Consider the following 21,363-nt stretch of genomic DNA (forward strand, 5'->3'; position numbering starts at 1 on the left):
GCTTTTCAGAATTACATAAGAGTATAGCTCCATTTATTATAATAGTCTAGTATTGGAATGCTAAACAGTAAATTACATGTTTAATTAGGATTTTAAAAAGGATTAATTAAGTATCTGAAGAATTATATTTTGTAAGTGTGTCTATAGGCATTGCTGCAATTGTTGAATCGAAGCTACACTTTTTAAAAGTAATAAACATATTAAAGCCTCATAAATTTTGCCAGTCATTGCTATGTTTAATACCGTAAAAAATAATTCATATTGTATAAGTTTCTTGCTACTGAATAGGCCAACGTGAATTTCCGTGTCAAGTTATCATCTGTTGTAACACATGGATTGGAAACACTGACACTGAGAAATAGAAGATAAGAGATGTTGCATACTAGGAATTACACTGCAAAACAGAGAGATGAATACATGGATCAGAGGACAGATGCAAGGATGTCTGGGTTTTGGCAGGATGCATCACTTTGGAAGGGGTGATGGCTGATGAAAGAGTCTGGTGATGGATGACAGCCAAAGGAGATAACGCGCTTGAGAGAACGGGAACCTTGGAGATGGAGTAACGCTCTTCCTGCCCAAGATGGCAAAGAAGTTCGGGAGCTAAATCTCAATGTCGAGGTCTGCCAGCCACGAGAGGGCTTCAGGAGAGAGTGTAGTTGTTGCTGTTCCTCCGCTGAAGGAGCCACAGACTGCAGTGGTTTACTATATGGTGCATAGTTCGGATTGCATAGCCACAATCGCACTTCTGTGGCTTGTCTTTCATATTCCATTCATGAAGGAGATGTGCACATAAGCCTGTTGATGTTCTGATGCGGTTAATGTACACCAGTGTCTTTGATAGAGGAATGTCAAAGCCAGGAGGGTTGCGATGTTTGGATCTCGAATGAGGTGTTTATTCTGGACGTCCGCATTGTACCACTCTGTTCGCTAGAGCGTTTATTCCAGATTTCGGGGGATCGGGACTTGAGTCTGTGGTGAGGAACAGTGTTGAGGTCTTAGTTGATGGTTGCCGTTGGCAAGAAGACGTGTCAACTACCTTTGTGGATATTTGGTGGTAGAATTGTTCGCCAGAACAAGGGAGCCCAGTAATTTGTGTTGGTTTATCATTGTTACGGTTATGATATACGCATTGCATTATTGAATTGTGCGTGCAGAAGTTTTGTATGCGAGGTTTCGGACCAGGCTGGAGCGCAGTGACTCTACCACTGAGTAGATCAGTGATTGGGTGGCAGTTCACACCACATCAGCTGAGGTGCCCCAAATAATTCCTGCAAAGTTTCTGAGGCAGGGTGATTCTTGATTCGGTGATGGAGCAAAAAGATCCTCTCATGTGCAGAAGCGAGATAGATTGTGGCATCGTGGAACCTTGAGTCATAATAACAACATGTACAGCGTTTCATCCAGCAGTGGATAAATCATGAATGATGATAATAATACATCTAATCTCAATACTTTGTGGACATTACTCCTGAGCTCACTCTATCAACGTGAATGTACACTTCACATGACGCCCTCATTTATTTTGGAATCTTAGCGTCTGCATTTTCTTCATGTAAATGCAAATCTGCACTCGTGTAATTGTTCATCCCATTATCCAACTCAATATAATGCAATGTTGCATGTTTTTGACGATCTTGTGAAGGGGATGCTGACTCGATGGTAAAATCCAGAGGCACACGTTGGTTTAACGCTTTCCCATTGGGTTTTTGTGAGCAGCAATGCATTCATTCATTCTGCTTGCTATTTAGTATTCATTGTAACTCAGTGGCAATGCATAACTAATGTGGTGACCATAAGAGCTATTTAATGCATTTGCAAGATAATAAAAACCTGTCCTAACTCTCGTTGTAACTGCTGTGACTAATGACACTCATGTGTACTGTGCTGTATTGTATTGCCAACGAACTGTGTTCCTGCATGTTTATGGAATTGCATTTCGTTTTGTTTTACAAAGTTGCTGAGCATAGGCCCAAGTGCTCAAAATGCAAATTTGCCCGCAATAAACAGCCACCGTGAAAGTTCTACACAATCGCTAAGGGTGCAACGCGTTTCCTGAATTGAGCGGAGGTTATTCTAAGAGCCTGGGAAAAGGAGACGATGGATGGGACGGGATTCCAGTGTGGAGCCGTGCAAGGAAAACATTAGAAAGATAATTATTGACGTGACTTGCAGTGTGGTGGTTCAACACAGTGTCGACGAACCAACCAGTCTGATAAATCGAATCCTCACCATGGGGTGGAGAAATAAATAAGTGAAATTCACGGGCACAATAACCGTGGTAGTATTGAGGTGACTGATCACAGCTGAGCGAGTGACTTGAGGGCATTTATGAGACCTGGATTCTGGCATTCGGAGAAGGAAGTTCTTGTGTCTATAACCATAGACATGGTTTGCATTGCCAAGCCCAGCACTGGGTCATGCCAGCGGAATAACAATGAGAGAAGTTTGCAGCATCTGCTTCAAATGAGCACTAAGGCGGTGCTCATCTCCTGTTTACAGCCCTGTACCAGCGGTGGAAATTCCTTCGGTGAGAATTTCACAGTTCCCATGGTGGAGGCGAGTCTCAGCATGGGTTACATCTTTGAACGTAATAATTAATGCAAAAAATGCAACAATGCTTTATCATCCTACCATTGAAACAAAACAATCTGCATATTATATATATTTTTTATAATCTCAGTTAACCACAATCCATTTTATAATCAAGGTAGTATTGCAGTGTACTCGAGCAACAGCTGGGAATAAGATTAGGAAATGCAAAGGCGACAGTTTTTTTGTGTCGTGTACAATTTTAACTAAGCACTGTACGTGTCTGTAATGGTTATGTTTCGTGTCTTCAGTGACCGGTAAAGGTGGCGGCTTGCAGGGAGGAAGGAGGATGCGGCATGCGCTGTCATCCCAGCAACAAAAGTACCGTGCACCCACTCTGTGGTACACCTACCCGGAGCGTCCAGAAACTCCTCATCCGAGCTTGCGTCGGCTTCCTCACTGAGTCTCTGCATCTGTAGCTCTGGAACGGCAAAGACGGCGGACATCACTGAGTAACGTGACAGAGGAGAAGCCGCTCCTCCGCGTGATGTCAAAACCCACACGGGCCGCTTTATCGCCGCGCAAAAGCAGAGAATGCCGCAGCCTCTACCGTGCCCGCACGCCAAGTGCAGTTTCCATCACGAGGAGCATCATGCATGATGCATGAACATGGTTATTTTTATCTGAGCCCTCTTCCCATACGTAATGTGTTTTAAATCTAACGCTGCCCACAATGCTGCGTGTGGGTGTGTGCACTATCTGCACCGGTTGTGTTTTTTGTTGTCAATATATCCTCACAGCAACATCATTGTAAGCTATCATAAAATATTGTGTTAGGAATATACAAATGAGTCGAGATCGGGATATTACCTTGCATAATTACATGGGTGAAGACCAAAACCACGAATGTAAAAAGAATTACAAGATTCCAGGATTTCACGACAGAAACTGGTTTTCTTTCATGAAATTCGGATTAGTTAAATTCATCACCCAATGTCTGTGCACACGAATGTATTAACACAATTATATATATTTAAAAAATCGTTGTCATGTTGTTGACATTTGTATGTTGTTTTGATAACGCATATGTAATGACTGAGGATTATGAATCCAGTGCACTGTGCGTTTGCCGCAGTGCGGAGCAGTATTTCTACACTTGTTACTGATTTCTACTTTCACTGACACAATCCTTTAAATAACCAATGGAATCTTAACTTTGCAATGCATCAAAGAAGTCCCAGTCACAAGTTTACATGTGTAGGGACAGTGCAGAAAGAGAGAGACGGTGCGTGGGTGTAGAGGGGATAGGGACAGTGCGTGGCCAGGTGGTCACGAGGGATAATTACAGGAGGGGACCATGGGAGGATGTTCGGGATTGGCTGAGACAGTTCGGGAAAGAAGGCGTGGCCCGGGGCAGGGCGAGGCCACGCCGGGGGGAATATAAGGCGGAGGCTGAGAGAGCTCGAGGCTGCCCTGGGATCGGAATGGACCGTCTCCACGCCACCGTTGCCTTCGGGCCGTCGCTGTCTCTGTGTCGTCGCTGTCTCCATCCGGTTGTTGCTTGGGTGCTATCCTAGCCTAAGTATCTGTTGTTATCCTAGCCCACGCATCTGGTGTTATTCTAGCCCAAGTGCTGTATGCTAGTCATAGCAAAGTGCTGTAGGATATGAGAGTACGTTATCTGCGCGAGGCGCACTCATAAATAAAGAAGACAGAAATTGTCTGAGAGTCATTACAACTGGTGTCAGGAGATGTCGAGATACTCAAGAAAGAAGAACCCACCTACTGCGACCTCGGACGAGGATGAAGATTAGGAGGAAACCCCTTCCCAGGCAGCCCCGGGAACAGGGGCCTCGGTGTACGAGCCCCTGGGCGCGGCGGGAGCGACCGTGGGGACGGAGGAGGGAGAAACGGGCAAGCAGCCTCGGGCCAGGGAGGGGTGGCGAGAGGTGGCGGGGAGACTGGATCTGCTCCTCATGGCCGTCACGCGACTCTCCCTGCTGCTGGGCGCGATGGCGGCGCCAGCGGGAGCCACGGATGCTACGCGACGGGGACCCGTCGAGGAGACGGGGCGGATGACGGCCACCGGTGCTGCCGCAGCAGAGCCCGTGCGGTGGTCGGCCGCCATTGGACACATGGCGGGGCCCGCGTGGAGGGTGGCCGCCATCAGCCACGTGGCCGAGGCCAGATCAGTGCCGACCGCCACCTCCCACGCGGCAGAGCCCGCGCAGTCGCCAGCTATTATTCCCCATGCAGTGGAGCCCGTGCAGTCGCCATCTGCCATCTTCCACGTGTCAGATTCCGATGGCCTTGTGGGTGGCCATCGCCCACACCGCAGCGACTGCGTGGTCAACGGCCGCCATTTTCCCGGTGGGGCGACCAACTGCGGCTCCGGATCCATCCCGATGGGGCAGCAATGGGCCAATTAAGGAGGCTGCCTCCTGTCAGAGAGTTTGTGGCAGCAAGGGGCAATTGGGCCACCTTCATACGGCGGTTCGAAGCAGCGTTCTCCTCGGTCGAGTGGACGGAGGATGAGGCCTTGAGGGCCTTACCCACGGCCTTCGATGACGCTCTTGCAGCATTCTGAGCCATTCTTCCGGAGAAGCGAGCAACTCTTCGTCAGGCATACGGGGAGATGGCAGCGGTTTTCGACCCTCCTTTCAACGCACGGAAGAAATTTTTGCAACGGAGGCGAAGGGAGGCCGAGACGCCCCTCGCTTACCGCAGTGCACTGATGGCGCTGAGGCAGGTGGCATACCCGCGTATGGATCCGGTGGCGATTGACTCTTTAACGATGGAGAAGCTGCTGGGGTTGGCCCAAGAGAAGGGGGTTGTACTGCCCATTCTCGAAGAGGAGACACAGACGTCCCTGTGGATGACCAGATGCCTGCAGGCCCATGAAAATGTAACCCGATGAACCCCGGTGGCAGCGTGGTGGTAGGAGCCTTGGTCAGAGGCCACGCCAACCCGCCGACCTGCCGGGCAGCCAAGAGTAATCCAAGGCTGGTTGAGGAGGAACCGGAGCTGCAGAGGGAGATGGCAGTGGCGATGCAGTGATGACTTCGGTGGTGAGGGGACACCCCGCGACGACCTCGGGGTTGGGTCCCCAGGGGAGACGCGACCCTTCCGCCACGAGTTTGGGTTCCTAGGGGAGAGGTGACCCCTCCACCACAAGGTTAGGTCCCCGGAAGAAGGACGATCTCTCCGCCTCAGGGACCCTCCATCTCCTGCTTCCGGTGTGGATGACCGGGACATATCACGCGGGGATGCCGGAGTGATGTTTAGCCCTCGACGTCCTTCTCGACATCTACTGGCCCATCGACGATCCCTTCCCAGCTCCAACAGGCAAGTCGCAGCACACCGGACACTTGGCCCATACCACCACCACCTCACATCCTGATTGTCATGTAATTCATCGGTGAATCTTGCCTCCCCTTCACCCGTTGGGGTACGCGAACAAGGGGATCAGAATATGGATGGGTGACCAAATTCCTTTACTCAGAGGAGGAAATTGGCACGTCGAGTGGTAGCAGCCGGGGCAGGGTCATCGGCAATAGTTGGTTCCATTCAGGGGGTAGAAGTGCGGGTCTTGGTTGATACAGGGGCCTCGGCTACCATAATTTCAGACGTTATTTATCATTTGTTTCCTCTAAGAGATCGTCGCATTTTTGCCAGTGGAAAACGCGTGTGTTGCGGCTAATGGGGGGAGTATGGGCATTTTGGGAAGGATAGAGGCATGTGTGAGAATAGGGGAATTAGAAGTGTCATGGCCCATGTTGGTTTAGAAGACGTTGGTGGTACCTTGCCTTTTAGGAACAGATTTTTTGGGAAGGATGCCCTTGAAATTTTTTACAGATTAACGCTGTATTGAAATGCCGTCGGGACAGCGTTTGTTATTTTTGAATGCCCCACATGGGAAACCAGTTGCGAATGCCCTGGTTCAGGCCTTGGCAAATGAATCTATACAGATTCTGCCAGGTATGCAAATGTTGATTCCCCTGCGCTACCGAAAATGCCTCCAGTTGGCTGACCCCGAGGGGGGGTCCTTTTGACTCCATCAAACACAGCAACCTGAGGACTCGCATTAGTGGGGGCTGAGACAATCGTTCGGGGAAACCAGCAACCCTTCCTACAGGTCCTGAATGTGGGCCTGGGAGCGGCTGTGGTTCAGGCAGGGGCAGTTTTGGCTCACGCAACGGCAGCATGCTGCGGGGTTGTTGACTTGGGGGCAGCTGAGGTCGTGGCCACGATGCAACAGCGAGCGGATCCAGAGGGGACATGGATGGAGGAATTATGTAAGGAGAACCCTGATTTGTCCCATGCACAGCGGACCAAACTTTGGTCGTTGTTATGGGAGTCCTCCGACGTTTTCAGTGAAGGGAAATTTGATATCGGGCGTACTCATTTGTTGCAACACCCCATCGATGCAGGTGATGCAGCTCCTATTTGGCAGAATTCATATCGAATGAGTCCTGTTGAAAAGGAACATGTACACCAGGCGGTAAGGGAAATGTTGGCCGCGGACATAATTTCATCTTCAATCAACCCCTGGGCAGAACCCCATGTTGTTCGTTAAACAATATGGCAGCCTGCGCTTTTGTGTTAACTTCAGTAGATTGAATAAGGTTTCGGTGGCAGGTGCTTACTCGCTGCCACGTATGGACGATTCCCTGGACGCGTTGGCGGGCGCTAGTTTTTTTTCCACTCTGAACCTACTGTTGGGATTTTGGCAACTCCCCTTAGACAAATCGTCCAAGCCTAAAACGGCGTTCCGCACACTCCAGGGACTGTTCCAGTTTAATTGCCTCCCTATGGGATTACATTCAGCCCCGGCCTTATGGAATTGGTGTTGGCAGGATTACAATGGGACTCTTGTCTTATTTATTTGGATGACATCATCTTTGGTCGAACATTCGATGAGCATTTGAAGCGGTTGCAGACGGTGCTCTCTCGGGTACGGGCGGCGAACCTTAAGTTAGAATCTGCTAAGTGCCATTTGTTGCAGACTTCCGTGCGGTATATGGGCCATGTTGTCAGTTCGCAGGGTATCGCGGCGGATCCGGATAAGACTGCGTGTGTGCGTGAATGACGAACCCCGAAATCGATAGGCGAGGTGCGCAGTTTTGTAGGCTTTGCATCGTACTACCGGAGGTTTGTTCCGCAGTTTGCGATGATTGCTAAACCCTTGCATGCCTTGACGGGTAAGAATCAAAAATTGAAATGGGGCCAAGAGGAGGAGGCCGCTTTTGCTGCGTTGCGCGATTGCCTTTCCAACGTGCCTCCTCTTGACTATCCGGACTTTTCCCTGCCGTTCATACTGGATACGGACGCTAGTGACATGGGTATAGGAGCTGTCCTGTCCCAGGTTAAAAACGGGGTGGAAAGGGTAATTGCATATGGAAGCCGCATCCTATCACCCGCGGAACAGCGGTATTGTGTCACCCGTAGAGAATTGTTGGCTATGGTGTACTTTTTCCAACAGTACAGGCCATACCTTTATGGCAGATAATTTGTGGTCCGTACGGATTACGCAGCCCTCCAGTTCTCCTCTGGCCAGCTCTCTCAGTGGTTAGAAATACTCCAAGAGTATTCCTTCCGCGTGGTTTACCGCCGGGGTGTGAGGCACTGTAATGCCGATGTGTTGTCGCGCTTGCCATTAAATGACATTTGTGCATGCTCGTCGGGTGCGGGCTGGTGCAGATTGCTTGGGGGAGGGTCAACTGGGGTCGTAGTGGCCTCAGGTGACCCACCACTCGCCGTAGTGGACGCACATAAGGACGACGTGCTGGGCCTCAGGCGGGCAAAATGGGGCAAGTTGCAGATGGAGGATGTCTCCCTCTTGAACTTATGACGCCGCGTGGACCTTGATCAGAAGAAACCCTGCCGTAAGGGGATCTCGCGGTTTGTCCTCCGGGAAGGGTTGCTTATGCGGTGGCATGGGGTTTCGGGCAGATTATGTATCGTAGTCCCCACAGGCCTGCGAGGCAGGTTGACGCGGGCAGTGCACTCCGACAAGCTGATGCAACTTGGGCACTGGAAAATCTTGCTCACGGTGCAAAGAGATTTTTATTGGCCGGGGATGTCTAATGATGTCTTCCATTTCATTAAAGGTTGCACTGATTGTGTGCGTTGCAAGCCACCGGCGAAAAAAAATTCTACCCCTTTTACAATCTATCACGGTGTCCTGCATTAACGAATTGGTCGCGCTCGATATCCTAGGGCCCTTTCCGACTACGCAAAAGGGAAATAAATTTATCCTTGTTGGGGTTGAGTATTTTTCTCGGTGGCCAATGGCCTGGCCATTGCCCGACCAAACAGCTGTATCCATAGCCGATGCACGGCTATGTGATGCATAAGGGGGCTCACGAGCAGCTCCTCACAGACCAAGGGCGAAATTTCTTCTCAAAGCTGCTTCAGGAAGTGTGCAATGTATTGGGCACAAAGAAGATCAGAACATCAACCATATACAATCCCCAAATGGATGATATGCTGGAACGTCTGCACCGGACACTAACATCTATGCTGTATCAGGTCGTTAACGAGGCACAAACGGACTGGGATTTCCATGTCCCGGGTATTTTGAAAGCGTACAGGGTGGCCCTACACACCTCTACAGGATTTTCCCCTTTTTTTCTCATGTATGGCCGGGAGAACGAAGCCCCTATTGAGGTGCAATTAGGGTTGGCCTTCGGGAAGAAGGGAGCGGCCATGCCCACCTCCTTGAAGATCATGCTACGTCGTGTCTCGGAAGCTCGTGAAGCGGCCAGAGAAAACACAGTAAAGATGCAAGCTGTTAACGAGAAGAACACGGGACGGCACGAGCATGTGCTTAAATGGGCAGTGGGGGGCAGGGCTTGGTTATACTGCTGCCTCCGTGCCGTCGCTGTCTCCATGCGGTCGTTGCTTGGGTGCTGTCCTAGCCCAAATATCTGTTGTTATTCCAGCCCAAGTACTGTATGCTAGTCATAGCTAAGTACTGTAGAATATGAGAGTACATTATACTGGTAGGAACCACCTGGTTCCACCAGCCCACAGGGGATTATTGTGTCCGTCCGTCGTGCAGAGATGGGCTGGGTGGGGAGGGAGGGGAGGGGCTGGGTGGGGAGGGTGGGACTGGGTGAGGAGGGGCTGGTCACCCCGTGGTGCCCTTATAAAACTCAACGTTTAACCTACTCACGCCGGCTTGTGCCCGCCCTCACAGTCGGGCATATTTGCGGAATACACCACGCCGCCGTTGACTCTGGCCATTGACCGAGCAACCCAACGTTCCTACCAGCTCCCTCCGCAGGAATGTGTTCTGCGCGACGCGCCCTAATAAATAAATAAGACAGAAGTTGTCCGAGAGTCATTACACATGCATTGTACAGACTAAATCAGCTCATGCGCAGGTGCCGGATGGATGTTGCATCGCAAGATCGTGAGAGGCTGTAACGACTTGGGGAGGCCTTCGTTCAACAGTGGATTGAGCACAGCTGATAATGATGGTTAATCCATTCTCACATTATAATTGACAGCCCTACTTTACCAAGCTGGTCAGGACAGGTTGGCGAAGGGGGTGCCCATGTCCGGTTCAAATTTCACTCAACACTGATGTTAGCCGAACCTTGGTTGCTGGGATTATAACATGGTGCGCTAACCACTGCACCACCACTCCACCCCACATATTAGATTTAGTATTATTTATAATTCAAAATTATAATACTTTCAAACGAACGAAGCAATTGAAATAATACAGGAATGGGGCTCTCTTTCCCATGAATATCCAGGGTTAGTAAAACGGGAATAGAATAAACTCGCTCCAAAGCACATGTCATTACAACTGGCAATAATTAGGACACTTACACTCTTACACTGTAAACATGGACTGCAAGGTAGTCATCGCCACATGTGGATGTCACTAAACATAGTTGTGATGCGTACACATTATCCGTGCTGGTCATGCTCCTGGAGGGTTAATTATTCTGAGGTTTTCCATGCAGATATGATAAGATCAGCAACACAACGCCATCATTCCCTACTTGTAGTGTGTGCGTGTAGCCTTCGTGTACAAACATGCTTAATTGTGGACGTTTTTTTATGATGCGAATACTTTGTTCAATTGACGTTCTCTCTTTGTTTCCCACAAGGACAAACTGTGCACCAGCCATGCTCTCCACCAACACACGACGTCCATCTGTATTCCACCGCAATACGGAGACTTTCATTCTAGCTACAATTCACGGAAAGGAAACGCAACGCCCTATGAGAATGCACAGGTTACATCATTGACTCATTTCTACCGCAGCCGACTGTGAAACCTTACGTTGAACCCATCCTCATCGATGACCATCGCTGCTCGTAACGTTTGTGGCGTCGTCGCTTCGTCGATGCAGAATTTCGCTGCACCCCGTCCGCGATTTTTTTGTGTGCGTCCCTGTGCGTTGTGGTGCAGCCATGTGCGGCACGCCGAGTGTGCTTTGCTTGAGGGTTTCCTTGTGATATAGATCTTCATATTCATTGCAATATGTGAGTTTCCAACACAATGTGTCGTGCTGTAACGCCTCGTTATACAAGCTGACACGGATTCAACACGTTAGCCATTGAGCAGCTAAAGTCGCCGATTTGAAAAAAAAAAGTCACGTGTGTAACTTAAAGGTACAAATCGGAGAAAATGTCAAATTTGGCGACGGCGCTGGACGATGACATTCGAGGGATGAGCGATGCAAAATTGCTCCGCAGAAAACCTCGGCGCCCTTCAGCCGCACTCCCCCTGCCCCCGTGGACAGATTGACCGGTCTCACGGAGGGCCATTGACGGCAACATTCTCACAGCGTGACAACTCATTCAAAGATCGTGCCTCGCATAATGTACGCGTGGGTTTATACCAAATTCACAGCAGTTCCCTGTCGCACGGAATTTACAACAAGAAATCCACAACGCATCGATCGATATGCCTTATGTTATACCAACAAAAAATCCAGCGCTTACCTTGCCATAAAATATCGTGTGCGACGAATTACATCCAGCGTCTTTGTTTCCAAGAACAAGCCGAACGAAGAGCTGGGACGGAAATAGGCAGACTTGAGACGCTTGCGACGCCAGAGGACGAGAGAGAGAGAGGGACAGGGACAATCGCTGCTCAGACTGTCGGGAAATGCGACAGGCGATCCCAACTTGTCAGCAGCGCAGGCTCACCCAGGGAGGCTGCACTTTCTGCTCGGAGCCACTCTCCCACTGGATTCTGGCACATCCCGAACGCATCGCCAAGGACTGAAGGCTCACGTTTTGTCCGCGAGCTGCTGCTGCTGCTATATTTAACCACTTGTGTTTACCAATGCTGTGTGCATGGCCACGCCACGATTCAGTACCTCCCCCACCACCACCCGTGCTATAGCATCACGTCCCCTCGGGTGATGCCTGTGGGAATGCCACAGGTTTAACTCCTCATCTGATAATGTCACTCACACTGCTCGCATCGCCTCGTGTCACCTGCGTCGTATTTAGAAGAAGTAAAAAAAATGCTACAAAGTAATGGAGAGCGACTCTCTGTCATGGGCATGTGACCATCAATTGCATGGCTGGGTGCTAATGAAGTTCGCACCGCAGTAAAACATCGTGAACAACATAAACACGTTCTTTATGTCAGTATTCTATAGATCATGTGCGATATACTTGCAGCGTTGTGTTTTCCTGAAGAGGCCAGGCCAGCTGCAATTGTCTTAATTAGAGCAGAATAGACATGATTATGTACGAACATCGTTTAAAATGCGAATGTTTTACTATCACGTACAGTTGAAGGTATTTGAATTGTTTAAAACTAAACAAAGTATACAAAGAGAGAGAGAGAGGAAAACAACAGCGACGACACGTACTGTCATGCCAACATCGTTGTGGCCATTTTGTTCGCTTGATCAATTTTTCGGAGCTGTCGCAGCTCGTGGATGGCGCTCGTGCACATCTTTCACGTTTGTAAGAAGAAGAAGAAGGGGAGCGACTCGTGCAAGGAGCAGAGGGCAAGCAAGGAGAGGCCCTTCGCCACGAGCGGTGGCGACAACAGCGAATGGTTCATTAATCATTGAACTGCATTAACCTGTTGTTGTTTTTTTTCTATTGGATTGTTATTTTCTCCACCCCCCACCCCCCACGTTTCCGCAAATACCGCACTCAATCACCTTCAATGTTTTGAGTTTTCTTGCCGTGGACCGACCACCCGTGTTTGGCATGTGACCTGTAGGCATAGGTTGAAATGGAAATAAAAATTGCAAACCAGTCTTAGTCCCTCGTTCCAAAGTTTAACATTTAAAATGTGTCCAAATGTGCTATGCGCACTGGCATGAGGTCATAGCTGTATGCGCCTTTCCCTTTCCTGTAGTCTGCAATTTCATAGCAGAGTTATCAGCTAAGAATCCAACAATTTGAAGATCAGAGCAGGGAATACTGATACATGTGACAATAATTTTTTTTGCTTTTGGGTTGCACATTATTATAATTTTATAGTAATTATTCTTAAGTTGGGTAATTAGGAAATGTACAGGTTCCAGGTCAAAGTTATAGTTTAAATAACAATACAATCATAATCTTTATCTAGTTGAGCCTCAATTGGGTTTGTAATTTTAAAATCGTGTCTTTTTAAATGCCCAGGTTGCTGATCGTATTACAGCAGGTAATAAGCACTAATCTAGAACGCTCTTTCCTGTACACATCGGTATGTTGCTTTTCATTATCAAATTATATTCACTTCAACAAACGCACTCCAAATCGCTCTCGTTCTCCACTTTTGATCCAACTGAAATTGAAAATGAAACAAAAGCTGCTTACTATGCAAAGCAGCGTGCAGAGATGCATGCTGGGAATTGCACGAAGAGACAGGAAAACGATCACATGGTTCAAAGCACAAAGGGAAATTCGAGAAATATTTTTTTTGTCCACACACATACTGGGTTTTTTTTTAAAGGAATGTGAACGAGGCTGGGGATGGAATGTCAGCCGGAGGAGTGACGGCGTGACTGGCAGGATTATTCCCGCGGAGTTAAAGCCATACAATTAGCTCCTAAGCAGGTTCAAGACGGATTGTGACATCGTAAGGCATAACGACAACGCGGGGAGCCTTCATCCAGCAGTGGCTAGATCATGGCTGAGGAAGATCACGATCATTCATCAAGCAATTTACATCTTAACGGATATTTTATTTTTAACAAGCCAATGTGTGCTGTAAATGTCCATATGATAAGCCACTTTGCTGAGCTATCATTATTTATGGCCAGGTCGCTTCTGAAAAACGAGTTAATACCTCAGTGGGCTTCGTATGGGGATGGTTTAGTTTAATTTGCATATGTTTGGGTGGTTTGTTTACCTTTCTACGACTTTGCACTACTATCTTGTTTTTGTAACATTCTTACCCCGTGCCCCGACTGGACATCTGTGAAAAAGAGCTTTAGAGCTCATCGTATTAATCCAGTAAAGATACAGATTGTATGATTCTGATGGTCTGTATTAGGTTTTATATTCAGTATATTTAAAGTAAACGTGCGAATCATATTTAGTTTGTGCCGCCTTATTGATATAAGACGATAGATTTATAGAATAAAACCAATCTTCATATATTTGGGGTATCGCATTTAACTAACATGAGATCATTATAATGGTGAAGTCTCCCATGATTGCTAAATTGCAAGGTGAGTCTGTACCAGACTATTTCTAGATTTGAAGCTTTCGTGACTGCAAGGAATCATCTTCTTAGGTTTTTTCGGTAAAGTCACGTAGAAAGTAAAATAAAATAAAAACAAAAATAAAAAACAAATTTTTGTTTTTATTTTATTTTACTTTCTACGTGTCTGTACCAGACTTCAATAAATCAAATACATTACCGAGGCGTATTTTTCAAATTTCAGTTGCAATGATGATTTCATGAAAATTATAAGTGGTACAATCATCATGACTTCTGCCGATGATTTATACTGGGATGAAAGCAGCTCCACATTTGAAAATGTGAGGTATTCCAATTGTGCTCACATACTGTTAAGGTCAAGTGAAAATGCGTAAAAGAAACCATTGCAAAAGGTCAGTGACTATCATTCCTCATGCAAGCCGGGGGAAATTGATATTTTAAAAAAAGTTATTGTTCGTAACACATGCTGTTATGGTTTACATTCGACTGGCATCGGGGTCGCCAGCATTCTTTCCAGCCGTTATATTACTGCTACATGCATGCCGGCGTTTTCTGTAGTGCTTAGCTGCAGAAACCCCCTTATTTTCAATGAACGCGACAAATCACAAAAACACCATAAACGCCCACTCCAGTTGCCCTTCCATCCGCCGCGATGGGTTAACCAGCTCAAGAATGTAAGTGCTGCTGCTGATGGATCTCAGGCCGAAATAGGAATCGTGCCGGACGAGGCCTATAGTTGTTGTCATGTTGGGCATGATGTGTGTACGTCTGCTCACCAAGCCATTCGTAACCACCACCGTTAGGCGGAGGTGAGATTTTAACGGGTGCGATTTGTCTTAATTGACACTTGTGTAGCCGGGATGGCCGAGCTCAGTCTCTGAAGGTTTGTTTCCAGGAGGGTCCTATTGAGTGTTGCTGCGTGTAATTCCCATTTAGTGATTTGCAGTTGATATTTCAGCACTGGGATGTTTGACCAATACCAGTTATAGTCTTTGGGGGGGGGGGGGTTAAGAAGTAAACCGGAGAACAGGGGAATGACATCCAAACTCCGCACAGAAAGGCGCCAAAATTTGGCATTTAAATCCAGGATCTTCTTCCTGTGGTGCGGATGTCACTATTGCGCAGTCATTTTTAGTCTGTTGATGGTCGGCGATGTGGCAATCGACTCATCTCGACGAGCTGTACACGATGCACCACCACGGTGCGTACGAGCGTTCAGGGCTTCCGCGAAATCGTCCTCGCTGCGTTTCGACATCGCGGAGTAGCACTGATTTCGGATTGATTGGTACCCCAGTCGCGGAGTTAAGGACACCCCTGGGAAAAAATAGTGTCCCAGAAATAAAACATTTAATTGCCTCGGCCATTTAGTATTATTTGGTTCCCTGGGGTACCGCCGTAAGGATAATATGAAGTATAAAGTGAACCATGCGATCCGTTGCACTGCACAGCACGATGCCGGCTAACTGGAAGGATGCCAATTCATTTGGAGACACTGTGGATTTCCATCCTGTCATCCTCAACATTTCCCCAATTACAATGCCGTCATCTTTCAGATATTGTCATTCACGTCGCACGACAATGCCGTCGTGGCATATAGGATCTGACAACGGGGACAACTAGAACAGTGGGATACTCTGGGAAGCCAAACCAGGTTGGAGACGATGGTGGCATATTGACTCAAAGACACAACACGGATGACACTGTTTGAAACAACATAAATCACGCGCATTGCCGGGGGCCCGTGTATTGCTATGGAAACGCACTGCACTTACTGTAATAAGGACATTGGTATTCAAGGCACACGCCACGCGAGGAATAAAAAGCTCCCTTGGACTTGGCGGCAATGCAATTAAGGCAGCTTTCGACGTAGTGCCATTGCCGTCCGTACTCCACACACCGCCGATGCCGAGGGGTTTCAGATATTTTTAGGTGTACCGTTTATTGGGTCTAATCCACTTCAGAGGCAACATGTACTCCGCTTTCAAAGATTGCATGGTTAGGAGTCAGATTTACAATCAATCGTTAGTGCTGCGTGACACAACAATGAACAACGAAATGTTTGCCAGTTACAACTACAGGTACAATACTGTTGTTAACAAGAGGAGTTTTAATATATCTGTAAGTACAGCATATACCAATAAATATCATGAATGGGTCCAAATCTGTAGTTTTAATAGTTGGCTCAGAATGATGGCACATTTTCGTAAGAATGTAATTTCCTGAAGACGACATGAAAATGATTGAAGACGTCATGGCTTGCGACTGAAGTATAACGGCAGAAAAGTAGGTTGATTGAAATTGCATAATTAATAGAAACTTTGGGAGATAGATGGAACCATGACACGATCGAGATGGCATCTTAAAAATAGCGGAGGAATGTTATACGCATATCCATAGCAAAAGAAAAGTATCTCAAAAATCAAACCGTTTCTCTAATAAAAAAAGAGGAAGCTCAACATGTCACAATGGAAGGAATCAACGCTGCCCTTTATAGTACACCACAAATATAGGTGTCCTGGACTAGTTAGTGGAACTGGACATCATCAATGAAGTGGGACCAATTGTTGGCACAATTAAAGACTCAATAAATGCTTACACAGAAATGAAATACATCAATCGTTAAACATAATATTTCAAATAATACACGGTTAATACTTTAACAATGTTACTGGGCATGTATTTTCTTTTTTAAACAGGAATTGGTAGTTTTTTTCTGAATTACTGTATTTTACAAATATTTTATAGTTCGAACTAAATGTTTTAAATCGTAATACTTTATAGGCCAGGCAGTAGACACATTCTCAAACAGCCAAGTGTTAATAATCCAAACTATGTTAGCTGCAAAATTCATGTTAGACTAATAACCGCAAATGCCAATATTGTCGAGTGTATAAAAAACTAATTGTCATACAGCTCTTTCCTTTACATAATACTTAAAAAGGCACAGGCACATAAAGACATTCAGGTGAAAATAACCACAGGTTTTGTGCCACAGACTTTTATCTCAAAACGCAACATTAAAATGGTGGGAACAACATCGCATGATAAGAAATCTAAATTTCACATGCATATACTTTAGAAATCAGTGAGAAAATCACACGATGTTCAGAAAAATTAGAAGGCGATTATGCATCTTATGAAATCCATTGCGCCCTTTTCGCTTCTAAGACACTTCATATCACATAATTTTCGGCCTATAAGAGCAAGCTATTTTTGGAACCTGCGTCCAGCACATCAAACATATTGGCCTCACGGACGTGCGATGGACTGTAAAACATCAATGGAACAACTCCATAGCAACACTGTCAAAATACTGTATTTGTTTTAACAGAAATGGAGCGTGCCAAAAACAACAGCATCTCGGTAGCATACTTACACAGATGTTTCCTGTATCTAGGGTGTAGTTTTTGGAGGAAAGTCATCTAATAACATGCACTTTTTGGATTTATCACCAAATACATGTTATTTGTGCTAATGGGAGTCGTGTCATGAGATATCATGCCATATCATGACACCACATAACTACTTCTGCAGTTGCTTCAAATTGGCCTCATACCCAACAATTGAATGATAAGAATTGGTAAAAGGTTCACTCTCAGTAGCACATTCCTGCGGAGGGAGCTGGTAGGAACGTTGGGTTGCTCGGTCAATGGCCAGGGTCAACGGCGGCGTGGTGTATTCCGCAAATATGCCCGACTGTGAGGGCGGGCACAAGCCGGCGTGAGTAGGTTAAACGTTGAGTTTTATAAGGGAACCACGGGGTGACCAGCCCCTCCCCACCCAGCCCCACCCTCCACCTCCCAGCCCCACCCTCCCCACCCAGCCCCTTCCCACCCAGCCCCTCCCCACCCAGAACTTCCCCACCCTCCCCTCTCCACCCAGCCCCACCCCTCCCATTTTTGGATGCACGACGGACGGACACAATAATCCCCTGTGGGCTGCTGTAATCAGGAGGTTCCTACCAGTAATAATCCAATATCAGTGGAAGTGTATCAGTAACCATCCTCCATATCAACTAAAATGCCACTGCCAGGCTTCGCAGTTTCACCCATAAACAAAAAATACAACACACCAGTACTCCAATCCCTTCCCGACCAAATCAGTTTCAAGATAGCACTCACCATTTTCAAGATCCTCCATGGACTCACCCCTGCCTACGATTTAACTCTACCTTGCTCAGTCAGGTAGAGAATTCTTCCGTGCTGCCAGAACTGTTAACTCCACGCTCCTGTTCAAATACCAAGGTCAATACATTTTTCCTCTGAATCTTGAGATGAAGTCCAATTTAAAGGTTGTATGAAATCCACATTGTAATGCATAGTATAAACAGGATTGTATCCGCAGTATTGTACAAATAAAAACTGATTTTTTTTTAAAGCAGAATCAAATCTGGCGATTTAGGTGGTGAATGTTTTATTTGTGCTTGTTGGCTGCATATTACACTAGTGCGTAAGTGTTTACATTTTTCCAATTAATAATGTACATTTAATGTTAAAACCGTGGGATAAGGTCGCCACCTACTGGACGGACTGGAATACGGCTTCGTTAAACATAGCATCGTGATTTGAAGCTTTCGTAACTGCAGGAATACATACCCTCTGGTTCTTTCGGTCAAGTCACGTAGATAGAAAAAATAATAAAATAGCACGACGTTTCGGTGGCAACACAAGCGTCCGTCATCAGGTGAGAAATAATGATCTGCTGTTGTGGCTTTATATAGGCACGGGAGGAAAGGGGGTTTTTGCAGAGTCGTGGCTGCAGGAGTTCACGACTCATGGACATGCTGATTTCTCCAGCCCCCACCCGTCCCTGCACGCGACAAACCCTCCCCCTCTCCCCCCTTGAACTCCTGCAGCCACGACTCTACAAACCCCCCCGTGCCTATGTAAAGCCACAGCAGCTGATCTTTTTTTCTCACCTGATGACGGACGCTTGTGTTGCCACCGAAACGTCGTGCTATTTTATTATTTTTTCTATCTACGTGACTTTACCGAAAGAACCAGAGAGTATAAACATTAAATGTTATATATCAAGTGTATGTGGTTGTTATTCACATTTGTTTAAATACCAGTCCTGCTTCCAACACTTGTTTACATCGATTGTTTGGCGATGCTGCGTTGGCAGTGGTGCACAATGCACACAAAAACCTTAAAAAACATTCTCGATCCTCCCCCCTGGAGACCGTTCAATGAAAAAAAATTGTTGCACGGTACAATACCAACGTTGAAAGCGATACCTCACTGGATTGACCCAGGTGGCCTCAGGGAACGACTGAAACATCGGAGCACGCATTCTCCTGCTGCTCGGACAGAGGGGAATCTACGCCACCATCACTGAACACTTAAACAACTTAAACTTCTATTCACCCCCGTGAATCGAAGTTGACACTCCTGTGGCATTAAACCTCAGGGTATTTCGAATTACCAGCATGCTCTATCTACATACAAACATTCTATGCTGAGTGCAAGGAAACTCCATGCCCCCCCCCCATCACTTGTGCCCTGTAACAACCTTGACCAGCTAGCCTCCCTCAATCACCTGGGACGCAAAACTTAAACGATGGGACCCCCTTGCCCTCACTTCAGGCCAATACAACTCCGGCATCTCTCCCACTTCAGTAAAACATTTTCTTGCTGTGGTTGTTACACCTGATGATGCTTGCTTGTATTGCAATCGAAACGTCGTGATTTAATTTATTTACTTAGATAGTTTTCACCTACGTGACTTTACCGAAAGAACCAAAGAGTATGGATCCTTGCAGTCACGAAAACTTCAAATCTAGAACAATCCAATAAGCCCCAAAAATGCCCCCCAGACGCCAAGCGGGCGAGTCCTCTCGGCTGCCACACGGGCAGCTCCCGGCCACCCTTTTCAGCCACATCCCCCCCTCTCTCCCGCGAGTTTATATCCACAAAGTCACAAGACCAATCCTTTGTGAGATGCCCACAAGAGACTCTGAAACAAATTACGAATGTAATATGTAATTCAATAAATTATAAATATATATTGTTGGAAATGTACGATGCTTTGGAAAATGTGAATGAATACTTTTTTCAAAAATCAACACGGAATAAGAATACTTATTTATACTGGAGGAATCCGATGAGCTGTAAAGCTCGTTTTCACAGATGTTCAGTACAAGAAACATTATACAACACCCATAATAGAGGTTTTTTGGGTTAGATCACGTAAATATATAAATGTGTCGTTAAACCCGCCACCGCCCGACACAGCCAACTAGTAAGGGTTGTCACGTAAACAGAACATGCCAATTCGTCACTAGTACAGCACTAGTGTGTAGTAGTGGTGTATAGTGTAGTGTATAGTAGTCTAGTGTATCGTGTAATGTAGAGTAGTGTAGAGTATAGTAGTGTAGTGTATAGTGCAGTGTATAGGAGTGTAGTGTATAGTAGTGTAGTGTATAGTGTAGTATACTAGTACAGCACACCGGTGTGTTGGAAAGCCAAACCACATTTACAATCTGAGTACGACGTTTCGCCGGTAATTACAACCAGCTTCATCAGGCGACAGACAGATTTATGGAGAAGTCCACCTGTTCCGTTCATTATATAGAGGCGTGGATGTGGTGGCCACAATTGTGCCCTCTTTTTGCGCAAAGTAGGGGAGGGGGATTAATAAGGCAACGTACATGATGCATGCACATTATGCGAGCCCATTGATCTTGTCCTTCCTCTCCTTTGTGTGTACTCAAATAGCCGTACCAAAGGCAATCCCTATTGAAGTATGGTGGCCTGCATCGTATAAAACACGATAGGAGTTCAAAGTACAAGAAAGGTAAACAAATCACCCAAACACAAACAAATAAAACTAAACCATCCCCATCCGACCAGGCAAAGTCCACTGAGGTATTAACTAACTTTTTAAGAAGGGACCTGGTCACAAATTATCGCTCAACACAGTGGCCCATCATTTTGACATTCATAGCAGCAAATTCATCTAAATAACCTCAAATGTGGAGGGAAACCCCGAAAGACCAGGAGAAAAAAATAACAACACTACCCTAAAATAAATAAATGGCGCAATAACCCTTCTTCGAGTGTATAAGTCCTGTCACTATTGTTTACAAGTGTCAGTGCTTAACACATTCCTGCGGAGGGAGCTGGTAGGAACGTTGGGTTGCTCGGTCAATGGCCAGGGTCAACGGCGGCGTCGTGTGTTCCGCA

General features: G+C 46.6%; 1 protein-coding gene across 7 annotated transcripts in view; it reads right to left on the reverse strand.

Annotated features, from left to right (window-relative positions):
• LOC144945222 (membrane-associated phosphatidylinositol transfer protein 2-like) overlaps window positions 1–21,363 on the reverse strand; it is a 114,476-nt gene that overhangs the window by 19,431 nt on the left and 73,682 nt on the right. For 3 of the 7 annotated variants that reach the window (XR_013639640.1, XR_013639639.1, XM_078873568.1), the window contains exons 1-2: window positions 11,500–11,814; window positions 2,945–3,013 (exon numbers count right to left, since the gene is read on the reverse strand). Coding sequence is in view for 5 of the 7 variants with exons in the window: in XM_078873568.1 (XP_078729694.1) it covers window positions 2,945–3,005 (61 nt within the window). In the remaining 2 variants the exon portion in view is untranslated. The other 4 variants (XM_078873565.1, XM_078873564.1, XM_078873566.1 and 1 more) reach the window with 4 other exon arrangements.

The sequence above is a fragment of the Lampetra fluviatilis genome, chromosome 37 (genome assembly GCF_964198595.1).
Source record: "Lampetra fluviatilis chromosome 37, kcLamFluv1.1, whole genome shotgun sequence".
Lineage (NCBI taxonomy): Eukaryota > Metazoa > Chordata > Hyperoartia > Petromyzontiformes > Petromyzontidae > Lampetra > Lampetra fluviatilis.